At 41.7% G+C, this 20,170-nt stretch overlaps 1 protein-coding gene across 1 annotated transcript in view; it reads right to left on the bottom strand.

The window, feature by feature from the left end:
• Nucleotides 1–20,170, bottom strand: part of LOC111225357 (serine/threonine-protein kinase BRSK2) — a 132,108-nt gene that overhangs the window by 67,278 nt on the left and 44,660 nt on the right. The window contains exon 2 of the mRNA XM_022750175.1: nucleotides 27–121. Coding sequence (XP_022605896.1) covers nucleotides 27–121 — 95 coding nt within the window. The remainder of the gene's footprint in view (nucleotides 1–26; nucleotides 122–20,170) is intronic.

Below are 20,170 nucleotides of genomic sequence, written 5' to 3'. Positions count from 1 at the left end.
ATGTATTGATAATTAAGTTGTCTTACCTTCATAAGAACAGACTCGCTGAGCTTTTCTCTGTTGACAATCTTTATGGCGACTTTCTGACACGTGACACAGTGGACGCCCAGCTTCACGAGACCTGAAACACAAACGTTATTAATTAAATTCACATGAAGTCGTTTCTTCGAACGGAACAAACAAAAAAAAATCTCAATTTCACAGAGGAGATCGTAAGAAGGGGGAGCAATGAAAAGAAGAATCCATGCATCTGGATTAATGACGTTACGCTCAAGGCTACCCATCATCCTCTGGGGCACCAGTCACTGCTGGAATCTGCTGCCTTCAAATGACTCCACACACTCCACTGAGCCCGATGATTGTAGATAAACCGACTCCAGGCTTTCAAAGGTAAAATGGACGAGATGAACGAGGCTGCGGATGTACTGACTGAGCATGAAGGTCCACTCTTCACCTTGGAAACAGTGGATGTGACGAAATGTGATCTCAACTCATCTTTCAACTGCAGCTCATTTCATCAGCAAATACAGCTCAGGTGATCATGTGACCACACAAGATACAGGACGTCATCTTTTCTAGTTCCATAAAAAGGTGGTTTAGACATTAATGATGCTGTGGAGAAATGTTTTGAAGGGATAAATCAACAGGGAAGAGTTGCCAGGAGTAAGAAGAGAAGGTCAATACCACTCTCAGCTACAGCCATGAGACTGTTAGCTTAGCTTAGCTTAGCATAAAAACTGCAAGCAAGAAGAACAGGTTAGCCAGGCTCTGTCCAAATATTTTTAAAAAGACTTTCCTAAAATAAAATGTATGTGGTTTGTTTAATCTATGCACAAACATAAATGTAAAAAGAGTTAAGTGGTGTAATTATTTTTTGACTAGGACGACGACTTCCTGGCAGTCACCGGCCAGGCCAAGAAATATTTACAGCATCCCTCCCTGCGGTATCCGTCTTCTGATCTACAGTAACATCACTGAAATGTCTTTAAAGCTCCATATTTTCTTCTTCTTCTGTGTTTCATTTGAAGTATTGATCCATAAGAAGATATAAAAACCATCTCAGTGTAGTTTTACATCTCCTCTCTCAGGCTTCTCTCTGGAGCTCTAGTAACAACAGGTCGGTGAGCCAATCAGAAGAGAGGAGGCTCTGAGCCTCTCTTCTGATTGGCTGACTGTTTTCTGAGTGATCCAATAAAAATAAAGCAGATTTCAGGTAAAAACACTCAGAGAAACCAAATCCTGTAAAGGTTTGGATGGTGGGTCCAGGTGGGCGGGGCTTGGTGACTGCTTTGTTGTGACATCACAAAGTTCCAGAAGTCCTGACGGCTGGTTTTAAGGCTCAGTTTCTGAATACAGGCTGTGTGCATTTCTCTGTGGACTGAGGCTTTGATACTTTCACAGTATTAATATAGAAGCTAGACCTGATCTATAATCACACTACACATGGACACAGACCTTTACACTGGAGGAGCTTTAATGAAAAGACAAGACTACAGAGTCTGTTACCTCTTCATATCTCCCATCTGATGCAACATATTTGAAGTTGAAATTTCTTACATTTAATTTCAATGAAATCACAATTTAATTTCAATTTTTGACCAAAGTAAAGATCAGTAGGTTCCAATACTGGGACTGAGTTTAAGTTTTCTATATAATGACCTGGAGACCAGATACCAAAACAAAACTTTGTTGATATGTTCATATCCCGCTTCCATGATGCATGTCGAGGCACAACATGTAATATAATATATAAACACTAAAATAAAACAATCCTCAATGAAAACACTACGATAAAAGAAGTCTCCCTACGGATCTGATCATCTTAAAGGAAGCTGAATAACATATGTTGCTCATAACTCTCAGTGGCAGCTCCCAGCTGTACGTTGTTTGCGAGTTTGCAGAACATAAAACAGGCAGAAAACAATAAAATTGATTTGCATCCTGCAACTCCCAAGTCTCTTTTTCATCGTGTACGTCTGAAAGTTCACCTGACGCGACTCTTGCTCTGTAACAGAAATGTCAGAGCGCGACAGCTTCGTCTTATTACAGCCACAATGGCTCCATCCATCTCTATCAAAGCTGTGACACCAGGGACCAGAGTTTACTTTGTACTGAAGGTCTGCAGACGGCGCTGGAAATGCCACTGCGCATATGCACCTCTTCATTACCTCACGCTGCATATATATTTCACAGGAGACGAGTGTCACACTATTTGAAGGGTGATTTCCCTGCGGTGATTTCCCTCACTGAGAAACAGGCAGAGCCGTGAGCAGCGGGGGTGTTTGGGGCCAATATGAGAGTCTGGGGGCTCTTTTATGTCTCCAGTTAGAACCGAAATGGCATCATGGGCGACATTCACCGGGTCTCATTGATCCTGTTGTCAGAGCGGCTCGAGCGCGGCTACGACAGCTTACCACAATGCAGCGTCGACGAAAGGCCCCGGGAAGGCTGTTCACACAGTCACCCGTACATGTTATGAGTGGTAATGAAGGGAGGGACGGATGGAGAACGGTCAGAGTCCGGAGGAAATAACAAAATGAAGCAGAGTTACAGGAATAAAGATGGTTTTTAAGGCTTAATTGTTGCTCATCTTCTCTAAAAGATCATTTCAGTTTCTACTCTGAGCCAGAACATGCAGCAGCTAAAGAGACAGATATAACCAGAGCTCAAAGGGGAATGGAACAATAAATGGACATTTATATGGTGCCTTTCTAGTCTATCGACCACTCATAGCGCTTTACAATGTATGTCTCATTCACACACTGATGGCGCAGTATCAGGAGCAGTTGGGGATCGAACCAGGAGCCGTCTGATCTGACACGACTGTGAGTGATTGCGAATGTCGCTCTGTGTGTCTGCTGGATTTTCAGATTTCTGTGGAGCTTTTCTGCCAAATGGCCAAAAGATTTATCAGAGCAGCTTGAATTTTTAGACATGGTTCAATACCTTTTATTGCTTTTTTATTAAACCAGAGTTAAATCATTTCATCTAGGCAAAGGTTTCCAGTCAAAGGTTATTTCTTTTATTTCTTTTGCACTTTGACCTCAGAGAGAAACAACGTTCCTTTATCCTGGTCTGTAGACGAGTAACAATAATACTAACTAATAATACTAAGACGTTTTCTTCTTCTAATATTTTCTAGTTTTACACAATAAATTAATTTAATTTCGTATTCTCCACCAAAAGTAAAGACTTTATTATCACACCATAATGTAGGGTAGTAGCTCCCCAACTGGGGATCCCTGTCTGATGTCAGGTGTGTAGTTTATGGTCAGTTAACTCATAAATCCTTTGCTGTATGTATGAGCACAGACAAGTTTGTGAAAATAAATATTAAGCAGGTAAAGAATCGACTCTGATTGATCCAGATGTTCCGGGTTGAATTAATTAAAATTAAATTGAAAGAAGAAAATTCTCCTAAAAGTGACTGAAGGAGCGTCAGGGTTTAATCAGCTTGGTTAAACATCTGTCGACCGGAGGAGGTTCTGTATTTATTCCAGACTGATGTGGACCAGGTGTTTCACTGCCGCTGAACAGAGACATAAAAGCTACCTGCAACATAAGAGCGGCGGTTTGACCGACAGGTGAACTCTGAGCAGCAGTGAGCACAGGCGGATAAAAACTCTACAACAAACTCTTTCAGCAGGTGAATCAAACTACAGCGCGACTGAACCACTGAGCTCCATTGATTTCTCCACCCTCAGTCAGTTTGTTCGTCTGTGCTGAACCAGATCGATCGATGCTCTCCAGGACTTCTGAACCCGACAGACCGGCAGCGGGGACTCGGCCTCTGGTCCTGCTAAAACCTCCCATGATGCCTCACTCTGCGCCTTTGGGCTGAGAGAGAGAATTACTCTCAAAATCCCAATTAAGCTTCTTAAATGATTAATTCTACATTCAGCACCGAACACAAAAAAGTCATGAGATAGGAGGCCAAAAAGTCAAAGACTGCACACAACAGCTTTACAACGCAAGTCGACTTCAAATCCCATAGTGCACTGCTGTAAGAAACAGCCAATCAGAGAGCTGCAAATTCTTTCCTCTGCTAACACACTGGGTGTGGGGATGAATCAAACAGCTCTGTTGCAATGTTTGTTTTCCAGATATTCCCATACTTTGATTTCATGCAGTCATCTACCAACGAGGCTCATGGGTATTGTAGTATTTAGTGGCTTTTATACATACCACACTCTAATTAAGATTTCTTACAAATGAGATTGAAATATTTTTAGACAATAAGCTCCAGGAAGCTCCACGTGTGAGTGACAGTAACATCATTGTTAAAGAAAGTAAAAACAAAAGCCTGAAAGAGATTTTTTTGTTCCCGCCTTATTCGAGTCCTGTGGACGTTAGGCAGCAGCTTTTGTTCTGTTGTAGTCTCGACTAATTGGAACCAACACACCAGCTGATAATTATGTCGAAGAACTGACCACAGGTGCAACAGCTCCCCAAGGAGTCTGAATGAATTAGCATAGCCAACTGCAAGGCACTAATAAGATAGCATTAATGGCTAAATAAGCACAGTGAACGAATGTAGATGCTCGCTTTCAAATTAGCAGTGAAGCGGCCGAGATCTAACTTTTATGAACTTTCGTAATTTTGCACTAAACAGGCAGAACTGTGTTCAACGCATCAGCTCGTCCATCTCCAGGGTTCAGCCTGAAAACGTCTGTTTTCTGAGGCTAATGAAGGTTTTGTCTCTGCGGCTTGTGTCCAATAACAGTTAAATAAAGTAAAATAGTAAAATAGTTAATTAATAGTTAAAGATTCTGGTACTACAACCTTCCCGAGATTCGTCCTCTACAACACACTTGAATATAATGATAATAGAGTTTTCAGCCTTTATAATGCAGCTGAAAACTAAAATGTTCTGCTCTTGTTTCCACTGTTCTCCACCTGCTTTCAGAACAAACTTCAGGGGATAAATGTGGCCTCTGCACAGGAGCAACTTCCCCGCAAGGATCAATAATCAATAAGGTCTTTCTGATTCTGCTGTGACACTAAATGCAGGACAGCTACAACAAACACTACAGATGTGGATGGTGTCCTGCAGAAATAAGGATAAAACACTTTAAAAGGGTGAAATAAGATTATAGAAAAATAAAAGGATCATACTGTGCAGAGCAAACACATATATCTGATGTTCACATAAAGCTGAGAGCTCATCAGTAACTTTATCAGCAGCACTTTCTCCGTTGTTCCCGCCGTCGCCTTTTTAATGACGAATATTCCAAACATCCCGGTTTGTAAAAGACAAGAAAGGACCTGGTATCAAAGCCTCACACGGTTCTTTAAAGTTCAGGTTACGGGAAGCCCTTGGTTGCGGGTTGTTAAGCTCCTGAGGTGATAAAAGGCTTTTTGCTTCTTTATCACAGGGATAGCGAGTAGATAAACACATTCACACCTGTGGGCAGGTGAGACTCTCACTTTCAACCCAACCTGCGGATCTCGGGACTGTGGGAGGAAACACGCAGCGCAACAGAAACAGAAACAGGATTTAAAGGCAAGTATCCAAATCCTATTGGCTGTCAAAGGCTGATCCCTCTGCTGACGGGCCTGGGGGGGTTCACACAGAGGCCGAGCGACTCCCGGAGTCTGCTCCACGTTCACATTTACAGCAGGTGGACGAGGACGGTTCTTGTCCAGCAGGAGTGAAAACTGAACCTTGATATTTCAGATTCTGTTATTTCAGACAAAGGAGACAGCTGCTGTTTCATCGTTCTTTCCCGCAGCTTCTCAGGAATGACACGTCGGCTCTGTTTACTATCGACTGACGCTGAGGGGAACGGCAGGTCGAAAGTTTCCAGGAAACTAACTGAAAACTTTCTCCTGTAACGTGACAAGCGTCTGGAGAAAAACAAACAACAAAAAATGTGTCAAAAAAAAAAAAATTCCTGGAAACATTGAATGTTAGTGGTTTTGTCCCAGAGCAGGATACAGGGTACAAACTCCACCAGAGAAACAAAGAAAGAAAAACAACGGGGGAGGGAATGCCCCACCAAATCCTCCGACTGCCCCACTTCATCCCACAATCAAAAAAATAACTGAAAGGATTTTATTTTGCCCAATAACAAGCCACATTCCAATAATCAAAGTTTATTTATATCTGATTGGTTGGTGTGGCCGTATAGAGCAGTTACTTCTCCATCATTTCACTTCGTCACTACTCTCTGGTTTAAGTTTTAGTTAATCATTTGATCTCTGGATCTGATACATCGAAATCTAATTTATAAATTAAATTTGGGTTTTGGAGATCATTTATTGTCAATCATTTGCATACACCTTCTGGATGTAGCGGTTAGCTAGTTAGCTGCATGTGTGTTATTGTTGTTATCAGTTTTAAAATGCAACAAAAACTGAAAAAAATATAGTGAATTAAAGCAGATAGTTTATTTTTAATACCAATAGCTAATTAGATATAAAGGAAGTTGGCCTCCTATGAGGGGGGGGTGCAGGTGGTTGTAAAATTAAATATATTATAGGCTTATGTTTTAGTAGATTCTATGGCTTTAGTTTTAGATTACAAACGGTGCATGTTATAGTGTTATAGCTGGAGTGACCAGTCAACATCTCTTCATGTCCCCCACCCCGTCTAGACCCGGGCCTTGCGTACAGTACAGAAGCAGTTAACGGTAATCGATGCTGACAGGTCAGCTGTTGATTGGGTGACCTTCAGCAGTCACACACTTGCCCCCCCCCCAAATGTGACAAACACTGGCATCAGTGTCAGTTTTGCTTCAGTCATCACATTCTGAGTATTTCCCCAGATCAACATCGACTCTTTGTCCAGAATTTAAGTTCAAATAAATAACTCAATATTGAGCTGACTGCACTTCCCCACTGTTCCTATGTTGTTCTGTTATGAAGCGATTATTGTTGTTTACAAGCGTCCTGGAGTTTAACTTACGAGCTCAGAGGACAAAAATATCCACATTAAAAATAAATAAATCAATGAAATATTATATATTATTTATATTATTTATAAATTATTATTTTACACTCTCTCATCAGCCCGGATCATAACTACCACATTTATTTTCAGTATTTTGACCCTTTATATCACAGTTTGTTTACATAATGCCACTGTTTTTATGGGAAAAAAGATAATTTTTTTATAAATTATTTTCCATACACTAAATACTAAAAAGAAATATGTGTCTCTAAACTTAAAAAAACAAAACTTATTTATTATATATTAATATTATTTTCCACTTTCACACATCAGCGCTGACCATAACTACCAAATATTTATTTATTTTCAGTATTTTGACCCTTTGTTATATCCTTATTTAACAATTCTTATGGGAAAAAAACACAAAAATTTCAATTAATATAAATTATTTTCCATAAACTAAATACTAAGGGAAATTTATTTTTTCTGGATTATCAGTCTGGTGTTAATGATTAGCAACGACATTGATTTTGATGCATTATTAGAATTCTTGAATGAGAATGTGTGTTTATGTTGTTAATAAACAAATAACCATTGATGTATTGTTATAATTGTTTTGTGACTATCAAATATCCACATCTGAATTGCAGTTTAAAGCTCTTCATATAATAATTTACGGGCTCTGAGTTTCAGTTCTGCTCTCGTCTTCTGGCTTGGTGACTTTAACAGACTGGAGCTGGTTTTATGAACAGATCTTTTTTTGTAGCAGGTTTTATTTGTGGTGTGGAAAAGGAGACAATTTAATGTTTTATCTCGTGACATATTCTCTGGTGATCTTCTGGGAAGTCTTTTATATTTAGTATAGACTAAAAGGAGCAATAAGTACAAAGAAAGTTGATGCTAGAAGAATGAAGATGGTGTTATTTTAAACAAAATAAAAATTTAAATCTAAAATGCAAACTGCTTTAAGAGCAACACGAGTCGAGTTAAAGCGTTATCAGCTCAGGAGGCGGGACACGCCGGCAGATATCGTCTTCTCTTTGTCGGTTCAGTGTATTGGCACAGAGAGAAATCTTTCCCATCATGCAGTGCTCTGGGGTCTTGGACCTGCCAGCCACACTCAGCCACCCACACACTCCAAGTAAAGCCGGGGCGGGGGGGGGGAGTCAAGAGACTGGTCCTCTGCACCACTCCAGGCAGAGATTTCTAACAGCAGCATGTTATAGAAAAGTCTCTGTTCGGTTTTACCTCCAACCTCCACACGGCAGATAATAAGCATGTTGCAGCTGCCTTTGTGTGAGTGACTTGAAGGTAAAGGGAAGGCGAGTTGGAAGGAGACAAAAAGACGAAAGGAGAAAGGGGGAGAGAGAGAGGGAGGAAACTTCCAGCTAATTGAACTATAAATAGAAACACAATCGAGCACTGTGCTTGCTGAGGCTCCATATTGTTTCTTCTCACACCCCGACGAGGAGAGGATGAACGACAACAATAACTACAGAGGTCAGTCAGTTGAGGAAATCAGAGCATGTGGTAAATTATTCACTTCTTCCTGTTCTTCAATCACAGATAAGTGAGTCTCCATGTGAGGCAGCAGCCGAACCATCAGGAGGAAACAGGGTCAGCGTCTTGAAACGTCAACAACTCTCTGACATGAGAACAAGAAGAGACGCCGATCAAATTACAAACCCTGCGATTACTGGATGATAGATGCAGTTCATAAGCTTCCAACATATTAGGTCTCACTTCTCACACAGACCGGTCTCAGTGCTGGAGAACGATCCGGCTGAATCATCATCTTCATCATCATCATTCTGCTGTAGGGCGCAAAAGAAAAAACGCTCTGGCTTGTTGTTATTTCTTTAAACTTAATCACAATCGTCTTGGGCGGCGCCGAGTCCAGGAAGCAGCGACGGTGCTGCTGTAAAATAGTGTCGGGAGGGGGGACTTGTTTTGGTGGAATGCTTGCATATGTGGAGGTGAGTACCATCATTAAAATGGCTACTTCCTGTAGAACGGTGGTTCCCAACCTGTGGGCTGGGTTAGGGTTAAGGTAAAAGATGTAAATGGAAATGAGTTGGAAAAGGTGCATGTCGAGTTTGCATGATATAGCTTGGAGGTTGTTGTTGTTGTTGCGAAGGGGAGACGGCAGAGTTTATACCCACAGCCTACCTAGTCAGACTAACGACATATAGTCAGCAGGAGATTCATGGGATTTGAATGGACCCACTTCATGAAGCCCGACAGAGGAAAGTAAAAATAGATTTGAGAACAACTCAAATTCAAACTGATAGAAACTCCTGTGAATCTATGTTGAGGAATGTTCAGGAGATCATTAACTCGAAACTTTCAAATGGGTTTTCACAGCCGTATAAAAAAATACTTCTTGAATCGATGAAGAGCGACGGGCCAAAGAGTCAAAGCTTGGAGAAGAGCTCATCACCCGGCGGCCGACCTGTGGAGCTCAGCAGGACTCTGATGGAGTTTTCTGGCTGTCTGGGAACCGTCTGCAAGCTGTCCGACAAGACTGATGAACCCGCCGCCGCTCGCATTTCAATCAGACCTGGCAGACGCCAGAACTGAGCTCTGGCCTATTTACATCTCATCACAGAGACGGGGGGAACATCCTTTTCATTCACACCATCAACCCAAACAGAAAGACACTCAAAACTAATGTTGACACACCAGAGTCAATACATATTCATTTTCCGGCCTCATAGCAAGAAGAAAGATATCGATTAATCCTCACATCAGCCCTGTAATTGCCCACCTCTCTATCAGTCATTTGATGCCATCCTCCTTTGTTCCAACAAATCATCTGAGTCAAGAACCCCCCCCCGCTGCTCTGTAACATTGATTAACTGCTGCTTCTGGTTTGCCAATGAGGCGGAGAGGTGCGCGGCCGTCCCGGCGGCGAGGCCCGGCTGACGCGTTCACTGTCACGGGCTGCCCACCGAGGCTAATCAGATCACGTAGACAGAAAATGGGCCTGAACATTGATTTCATACCATGAATTAAGCATCGCACGCTGTTCAGCTGTCCCGCTCCTCGTTCCACACCAGTGAAGAAACATTGGATTTAAAAATGATCAAGGTTTGGTTGCACAGCTGTGTTTATTTTTGAATACATTTCCAAGACATTGTGTCCAGAGGCACTTCATTCTCATCTACCTGTAAAAATTATTTTAAAAAGATGTTAATATCTGATGATGTCCAGCTGATTCTCCTTTAATCTGGACCAATTATTAATTCTAAAAGCACAAGGTTTTGTTCAAATATTACAGTTGTAAATTACATACCAGGAGTAAAAAGAAAAAATATCAGCAAAATTAAAGAACAATAAATGAATGTTTGTATGAACATATTGTATATTAAAAAAATAAAATGATTTTCCATATCTGAGCCGACTAATTCTGACTCTGATAGAGGTTCTGATCTGATCTGAGGACCAATAGAAAAGCTACGACCACCTCCTCGTGGTCGTATCCCTCATCGTATCCCATCCCTGTTGATCCAGAGTCATATAACATATGAACCATTTGTGTGAAATTTTTGTCATGATTGCTGCGAAGTCTTGAGAAATGGCTAAAGTGTTTTGAGGTCACACTGACCTTTGACCTTTGACCACCAAAGTCTAATCAGTTCATCCTCGAGTCCAGGTGAACGTTTGTGCCAAATTCCCTCGAGGGAACTGAAATATCGCGTTCACAAGACGGACAACCCGAAAACAGCTCTGGCTGTCACCGGCACAGAGGCATGACAAAAGACCAGGATCGGAAGGACAGTTGGACATGAGGACAGTTTAAACTTGTGGGTTAATTTTGGATGAATTAAGCGACTATGGCGTTGTGTTTTGTTTCCAACTGCAACGAAAAAGTTATTTTAAATTTGCTACAACTCAGATTTGCAGCCGAAGCTCAGAAGTGAGACCTGCGCTGAAACACCTGAGCTGATGATGTGACTCGAACACAGACTCAGGTGCAGGGTCAGCTCTCAGACACTAAGTCATATTCAGGGATGTGCAAATAATGAGGGACATCGTTAGGGAGCTTTGTCTTCTACAATCCATCCTCACTGATCAGCTGATCTCAGTGGACACACCTGAAAATCATCATCATCATCATCATCATCATCATCAACAGACACAGACGACCTGAGAGGCGCTTACCTGTTTTCACATCAGCCAGTTGAGAGAGCAAAGCAGCCGTCCAATCAGTGGAGAGCATGAGGAGAGAGCAGAGAAAGAAGAGACCAGTGGTTAGCTCTCGGCACAGAAATCTACCAGGCAACAGATGACGGCGACACTCAGCTGCAGCGTCCAATCAGCTCTAGACTGTTTGTCTTTTAACTACTGCAAACTCTGAGCAGTTGGATTCGTTTCATTCCGCTCCACTGTACATCCAGTGAAACAGTGGATATCTGTGTCAAGGTTAGCCTCCCCTCCTCCATCATGTCCCTCCCCCCTCCTCACCCCCTTTTCCCTCTCTCCCCTGACAATATGAATCCCATTGAACATATTGAATATGATTTCCCTTCCTCCTTCCTTTCTCCAAATCCTGACAAAACCAGCTTCCCTTTCTCCATTAATGAGGTAATTAATAAACCCAGCTCCTCCTTTTTCTTTTTCCTTTCCTCTTCTCCCTACGTCAGCGAGGAGGAAGAGGGGGAGGAGAAGGAGGAGAAGAGGAAGGCCAAGAAAGCAGGTCAAGCCTCCAGAGAAGGGGGGGGGGCGAGTAAAAGGCTTCATGCAGCGTTCAAGTGGAATCAGGAATGAATGGACGCCGTCACTGATGAACACAACATAAAACTGTAGCAGACGGATCAATATTTGTCTAAGTGTGTTTATATAGAAGTTTAATTTACATCATCTGCGGTTGATTTACGCAGAGCTGAGAGAAACATCCCACACGTCCTACTTACTGTAAAACAACCACTACGCAGTGCTGCAAGATCCTCTAGAGAAGGACCAGGATGAGGAAATACTGCAATAAAAGTCCTACATTAAATTCAAATATTTGACTTAATAAACTGTAGGATCCAATGTTGTTGGAGTTTGACCCAAACTACGGAGTAAAAGTCAGAATATTTGACATCTCCAAACTTTATGGAAGTGCAGTAAATCACCAGAATAAAAGTCATCATGTACAAGCTGTATGCTCCACTCACTTTTCAAAGTAAAAGTACAGACTGTGGAACAGAAGGAAATCTGGTCTTGCGGATTTGTATATGTATGTTTTCACCGATGAGTTGGAAGAAATAAAGAGGAAGGGAATGAAGGTGAGAAGAAAAGGTGGATGGAGGAAGGATGGAGGAGGAAAAGATGAAGGTAGTAGGATGAAGGATGAACAGTAATGGGGGAAAGAAAGAGGGGAGAAAAGGAGGGAAGGTCAAGAAGGAAAATTGTGGAAACACAACCTGTTCTCAGGCTGATCAGGTGTACCTGCCCCTTTATTAGGTACACCAAGCTAAAAACTAATGAAGTCCAATAAATAAACTGTTTTAGAAAAGTGTTTATTCAACTTTATGGCCCTTTTAAAGGCTGCAGTTTGTGATGCTGATGAAGTTTATTGTGTTATACAAGTAAAAAGGTTTCTAAGGTTTTATCCTCCACATTTACATCAATGATCTACGTGTACCCAATTCAAATCGACTCTGCAAGGCAACCAGTTACTCCAGCTGCCAGATAAATGAGGAGAAGTAAAGTATTTCCATCTGAAATGCAGTGGAGGACAATTAGAAACATTTCCAAAGTACTCCTGTTTACAGTATATCTTGAAGGACCTGAATGCAGCATTTATGACTCGAGGCTGCAGCTCATGGAGCGGCGTTCACTTACTGGAAGACAGCAGAAAGACAGGAAACAGGGGGAGACAGTAAAAAGAATCTACCGGCTTCTCTAAAACACACTAACATGTTACATCTGGTTTGTTCAACCTCTATAAAAAAAAAAACAAAGTAAAAATAAAAATGCTGGACCATTTCTTGGCTGGGAGCAGTAACTTCCTGGAGTCCCGTCTTGTGCATAAACAGAGGATTACATGGATAAACTCAGATTGATGGAGCGTGGCAGACATAAAAAAAAAAATTTCCTTCCTCGTAACAAAACTTCAGGATTTAGTGTTGGAACGAAAGAAATATTTGGGAAATCCGGATCAGTTTCATCTCTGTGTGTGCACGCAGATACATACAGGTCCAGGACATTAGCTTAGCTCAACAGCTGGAAGCAGGGGAAACTACTAGCCTAGCTCCATCAAAAGAAAGAGAGAGAGATGTTTGTCAAAATAAAATGAACTCACTAGCTAACCTACACCCACACACTCAACACAGCCCTCTGTGACAGGTATAATTCACTCCTAAGTCACCAGGCAGCTGGATGCTAACAGCTACAACCAGCTAACAAGCTAGACAGCAAGTTGTTACCAACAACAACAACATGCTGCTCACCCACCAGCAACAGCTTCATGTTAGCAGGTAACACAGCATCCACTCCTACTTATATAACTAGCTTGCTAAGCTAATTAGCATGCTTACCATGTGCTAAGATAACTAGCATACTGAACCAAACAAACAGCATGTTTAAGGCAGCTAGCATGCACTCTGCACTCACCTGGGACTGGCTGCCTTGTCTGCCATGTTCTGCACTTCCTGCTTTGGGCTCCGCCCTCCTACACCCACTACAGGTAACAGAGACAGACCAGCCTCCACCTCACTGAACACACCTTTATGGTTTCCAACCACACTCCTCTGCCTCTGTGTACCAGAGCTTTTTCCTCTCTCTTTCGACTCCACAACATTCACAAGCTGCTCTGTCTCAGATCAGTGGTTTTCCCTGAATCTATTCTCACTTTCTTATTGGACAGTGGCCACAGTGGAGCTGCAGGTGAGCTGTTTGATGTTGTGTAGGACACAGACTGTCAAATTCTGATTTTAGAGCTATAATCAATATTTTTTTCCAACAATATCCAGATAACATTCAGGACTTTTAATTCCTGCTGTTGTTAACCAGCGATCTGTTTTGATACTCCAGATCTTGCCATGGATGTGATCTTTCAGCGTGAAATCAAACAGGTGTAAGTATCTAATGATAACACATATATATATATATATATATATATAATATATATTATATATATATATTTATATACATGAAATAAGTCAAAATTTAACCCTCCAGTATTTCACAAGGAAAGAAGCAACGATTAGAAAAATGCCCTAAAATAAATGTAGTTTTGTCTGTAGCAGATTTATTTTATATTTTCTTGTTTCCATTCCTACTGATGATCTTTCCAAACCTCAATCGCTGACGAGGCAGAAATATAAAGGCGTTTATTATGTAGTTGAAAAGAAGTCAATCAGCCATACATTCATTCTTCAGCTGACGGTCAATGTATCTGTCCTATTACCCATCCAGTGCACGCCGTACAAGACTTTAGCGGTGATATCGAGCTCTGGAAAGTCTTCTCGACAGCTCAGGCCAGTTTAATGGCCGCGACTCTGCCGCGCTGCCAATGTGCCATCAAGAAGGAAATCTTGTCATGACAAGAGAACGGCAAAACTTCAGCTCTTCACTTTAATGAGTTCGGTTTTATGTAACTCACAGGATTGAGGGGGAAGCAGCAACTCACAGTAATTAACCCACAGGAGAGAGAGGGAGAGAGAGAGAGAGAGAGAGAGAGAGAGAGAGAGAAAGAGAGAGCAGGGGAAAGAACCAAATCTGAGTAGGATGAGAAGAGGAGGAAATAACTGGGAAAAGGGAGCTTCACGTCCTCGTTCAGCCACATGATGAAAGGAGAAGAAAGGAGAGGAGGAGGAGGAGGAGAGACACTTCTGACAATACAGAAAAGTGGTGTTGATGCCAAGAGGAAGAGCCAAACTCCCAAACCTATGACGCAACCCGCTCCAAACTTATTACAGTAAACCTACTTCTCTTTTGTGCCTTTACTTTGAGGATGAGTCGATTTACATCTTACACAGAGAGGAAAGTCTGTGAAGCGCTTTCATCTGCTGCAGGATTTGAACCGGCAACCTAGCCAGTACAAGCCATCGTTTTTCTTTTTTAGCTGCAGTCGCAATCAGGAGGGTGGCGACAACATCTGGGAGCTGAATCCAGATTCAGTTTCAGAGGAAGCATTCGATGCAGTTAATGGGTCTTTTTCCAAGTCTCTGAGAAAAGCTGCAGATTTCCATTGATTTAACTACTGAAACAAATGGAAAACAGCTGCTGCCCGGAAAGCAGAAAAACACATTTCAAAATGTAAAATCTAAATAAAAAAAGATTCTGCTCCAAGGCAGTGGAGGTATAAAAAGCCCAAAACACAGAGAGGAAACTTCTGTTTCTCAGTTACACCAACGCTCTCGATCCCCAGTTGCATCCTGTAAAAACTTGTCCAAAACCCCGTTTGTCTCAGTCTCTCTCTCTAAGTCATGTAATATAATAATGATAACAGCTTACATAAGACTATACAGAGATGGCAGCAGAATTTGAGCTACAGCAGCGTCTATAATTTGGCTGCTCTTGATTATTTTTTTATTTTTTTATTTCTCCTGACACTTTGAGTTATGAATATTTTTGTGAAAAATCAAAGTCTCATTTCACCGTCACCAGTTTGCATCGTTCTAATGTGACCTGAAAACATACCAACACACAGTTTTTAGTGTCCGTGCAGTTTAGTTTACATCACAAGCTCCTTTCCAAATGTAGATAAGCGTCACTTCACAGTTGCTGGTTCCTTACATTTTGAGTAAACAGTATAAATACAGAAAAGAATAATTTTCCTATTCCTATTTTCAATCATAATTTAATGGAGAACAAAGAACGATATTTCACTGTGAGATGAACCAGAGTCACATTGACAGGAAAGACAGTTTCTTGTTTGTCTTAAGGTTTTCAAAGTTTCTAATACAGCTGCTTATCAGACTCATCAATGGTCAAAACTGGCTCTGTGAATTCACGAGGCAGCATCTCATCAGACTGATGAACCACCGTTATATCTGGCTGCCGTGTGGTGAAGTGAACAGTTTACTCCTGCGGCCTGACAAAAAGAGAAGGAGGAACCCGGAGAAGAAGCTGGCACAGCAGACTGATGAAATCCCAAACCAACAGGTCGGACGACGTGTGTCTTTCTCAGCGTGACGCCACTTTGAATTCAACACGACTGATGAGTTGGTGATTTTCAATTTAAATCTTTCCTACCTCCCTCGGTGGCGTTCCTTAGCTGATGCGTAGCTGGTTGTTTTTTTGCATACGTTTGAATCCTCATATTCATTTCATTTTCTTCCACTTTAATAATTCTTTAATAAATCTATCCATCCTGGTGTAGCCCACTGGTAATTATTCCCAGCAGGGTCTCTTCCAACACTACAACCACACTGAGAGTCAGTTACATTTCAATTCGCACTGGTGCTAATCCAGTACTGTGATAACACTAACAACGAAATTCATTTCTGATTTGTTTTTGCCTGAGAGACTGACCATAAACGAGATGAAGGAGTACAACTTGAGAGATATTTATGAACCGTCCGGCACTTCCTGTCAACAACGAGACGGTGGGAAAAAGTATTTTTAGACACTCACAAAGGAGAAATCATGATGACGTACTGTAGTTTAGAAAAGGTGTGGGCCGATATTCAATATTATTGAAAATCGTGATATTCCCCCTACAAATGCAATATTTTTCATAATATCAAAAAAAGCATCAAGCATCAACCTCCAGGGCTGAAAAATGAAGCATCAACACTGAAGAACCAGAAGCTGCAGTTCCTCTAACGACCACTAGAGTCTGGCTCCAGCAGTGAGTCAGTCCCCATAGACTCCCATGTTAAAATGTCCAACTTTACAGCAGAAATAAACATGTTTACAGCCTGGTACAAAAACTGTTTTGGTCTCTAGAGCTAATTTCCTCCTTAATGACACCTGTTTATATAACTCACTTGTTTATATTTTATTAAGACTTACAGGTATGGAGAACTGAGGGCGTGGCCTCTTTGAGTGACAGGTGCGTGAGCGTATGCTTGCCAAGTCTCAGCTCACACACACGCGCCACCTCTCTGCCCAGGTTACATCTGTCTTTATTTACAGTCTATGTATAAAATACAATAATATAATTATGGATTATTTAAAAAACCAACAAAATAATTACATTATTTAAAAAATCCCTCCTGTGATAATATTGTGTATCGTGATATTTGGACTGGACTGTATCGAGATATACTTGAAATGCAGAAAATGACACCAAATTGTTCTGTAAATTTTGTGCATATAAAAAATTAATTTGCCTGATATACATGTAAAAATATGAAAACATATATTAAGTCCAATCAAAATCACACAGCAAGCTTCTCAGTCAGAAATCTGGCTGTAAGAAAGGGGAGAACATGAACTCTTCTCTTTCACTGCATTATCTTTGAAGCTGTGAGGAAAGTAGTTGGAGAGAGACGGTTGGTTGTTGCTGAGAGGTTTAAGAAAGGTGATAAAATGTTTTTACTCTCGGGACTAAAACTCGCAGCAAACCTGTCAAACAAGTGGCTTTTACTCAGCATGTATCTCCCAGTCTGAATACAGGCACACACATTTCTTTCCGTGATATTATGGACTGAAAAAAAAATGAAGTAGGTATAGATATAGTTTTTCTTCAAATGCCACAAACCACTAGAAACGCTGGAAAATACTCTTACACCCAAACACATCGCTCCTGTCATTTCAATTTCAAGTTAAATTGAGTTCTTGACCCTGCAAACATCGCCCTGGGATTTAGTATCAAATTTCTGTTTCTATTAGTGTCACAGAAGGAACAAAAAAAACAATAACCACATAACGGCAAAAAATATCACATCTGTATCACCACCAAAATTGAATCAGTTGTACTTTGACCCAAAGGCAATATGTCTGAAAAATATGAGAGAAATGCACAGAGAAAGTTTGTGAAAGAAGCTCCTCAGAGGGAGAACAGGTAACACAGGTAATACAGGGACAAAATGCCCCTTCAATCAGATCAGGGGGTAAAAAAAAAGTTCATTTCATTCACTGTACATCAGAAGTTATTAAACATAAATCCACACAGGTCACGTTACCTCCGTTTTTTGGTGAAATATTCAACCCTGCAGCAAAAACCTTCAAGTTCAGTGGCTCAAGTCGGAGCTTCATAATTAGTCTCTGACTGCTCTGTCACCTTCTCCAGAGACCCCTGTTCCCTCCTCAGCTCTGACAAGCCCCCCCCCTTCAACACACACACACTTCCTGTGCAAATTAATTTCCAACATGACTCCAACCTGACTCGGCTCGCCTGTCAGACCACGGCTGTTAATGAGCCCTGATGTCTTTCTCACAAAAGCACAGCGATTACTAATATAGCTACGACACACCAGCAACCTCCACCCTCCACCTCCCTGAACAACACACACACACACACACACACACACACTCCTGGCTCCAGAGGGTCAGTCACAGTGAGCGGGGGCTTCGCTTCAGGCCCAGCTGGAGGCTGCAGGAGACACGCTGCATCTCATCACTCCGTCCACGTACAACATGTAATATTGAGGAAATCACTTTTATCTTCACTTTCATCACTGTGTAGTCAAACATATTATCCTAGTTGTTGAAGATCTTCATGAGAACATCCTCTGAGCTTCACCGAGCAGCTTATACTATGAATAAAATGTCTGTCGTTGGTTACTGCTCAACGTTTTGTAAATGTTTTGATTTTCATAAAAATATAATCTGACTTTTAGTATTAACTCTGTTTCAACTCGTTTCCAACCAGACTTGATATTCCCGGGCATCACAGGTCCTTGTGGTGGAGAGGTCAGCTCAGAAAAAGTCTCCACTGATAGAAAATTAAGAGAAAAACGAAAAGTCAGAGCTGCCTGTTATCCTCCAGATCACACCACAGTCCTATGAATTTTTTATATTTTCAAACGCAGCTAAAATTGTTTGCACAGAGGTCGACTGACCAGGACGAGAGAGAGGTGAGATAAAATAAAATCCTGCATTAAAACTCAAACCTCCGACTGTCCTGCGCCTGTGTTTTCATCTGCGGTTTATTGACTTTGACTGAAGGTGTAGAAATGTGTGTTTTTGTTTCCACTTCTCTGACAGATTTCTTTATTTTGGATCACAGGGGAACGTGATCTGAGGGACTGACACCAGAACCTCAACTCCACACCGTAAATTGATCCAGATATACAGAAGAAGAAATTACAACTTCCTGAAGCGGCAGCAGCACATTCCTCCTCCCAGCATGTGGACGTGTTTGACTCGATGAGCAGACTCGTGTCAGCATCTCCACAAGCAGCTCTGTGGCTCAGTTAGCTGAGTTGGCATCCTGCTGTTGTGACCCAAATACAAGCTTACTGCCTGTCTGCCAGCTGCTGTGCTCTGATTGGCTGGGAGGTGACACGAGAGAGGGGGGGGGGGGGGGGGGGGGGGGGGGGGGGTTGGACAGAGGGATATGTGCCTCCGATCCTTAAGAATTTGGAAATTTACACTATGTGTTAAACCGTCTGCTGAATGACTCGTGTGTAAAATGTTATTTGACAGAAGACGTCTGAATGTATATGTGTTTATTTATAGATGTGGTGAAACATCATGTGATTATTCCCCATAATCCCTCATTCCAGCAGAGGAGGAAGCAGCGCCGGGGCTCAGGCTCGGTGCTTTTGAATGTCACCAGACTGTATTAATAAAATATGGTTAAAATAATAATAAGTCTGCCTGAACGTTAATCCACAGAAGATGAGAAATTCCTCCTGAAAACCCAAACGAGCCAAACCTCCGCTCTTCAGGATGAGCGTTTCCAACAATGAGTTAGTGGAAATCTGTCTGGACCAATCACAGTTTCCACTCCTGGCAGGCTGCTTCAAGCGCTCGCTGTAACTCTCACAATTATTTTGGCAGATTAAAGCTTCATCTTTTGGATTTTGTAAAAAATGTTGGATAAGAGCCAGATTCAGACACGTCGTGCACATGCAGACGTGCACCTTTACGAATCTCACAGCCGTTTAACATGATGTTTTGCTGCAGTTACATCAGTAAATCCTGCCTTCATTCAGGTTATAATCTTCAGTTTTGGTTGATTTATTTCGGGGGCTGTGGTTTGTGTTGGTGCGAGTTGTTTCTAATACTTTGTCCAGTGCAAACAGACTGAACGCTCGCCGCTTCAGTCCATGTCACTCCAGAGACAACCGCTGAGCCCTCAGCGAGCTGGCTGCTCAGCTCAGCAACCCCGAACGCACACAAACACACCCACACACACACCTCAGAGGCCGATGATACATGTCGAGTTTG

The sequence above is a fragment of the Seriola dumerili genome, unplaced genomic scaffold (assembly GCF_002260705.1).
Source record: "Seriola dumerili isolate Sdu_G_001 unplaced genomic scaffold, Sdu_1.0 BDQW01000012.1, whole genome shotgun sequence".
In the NCBI taxonomy this organism is placed as follows: Eukaryota; Metazoa; Chordata; class Actinopteri; order Carangiformes; family Carangidae; genus Seriola; species Seriola dumerili.
This window is presented reverse-complemented; position numbering and strand designations above follow the sequence as displayed.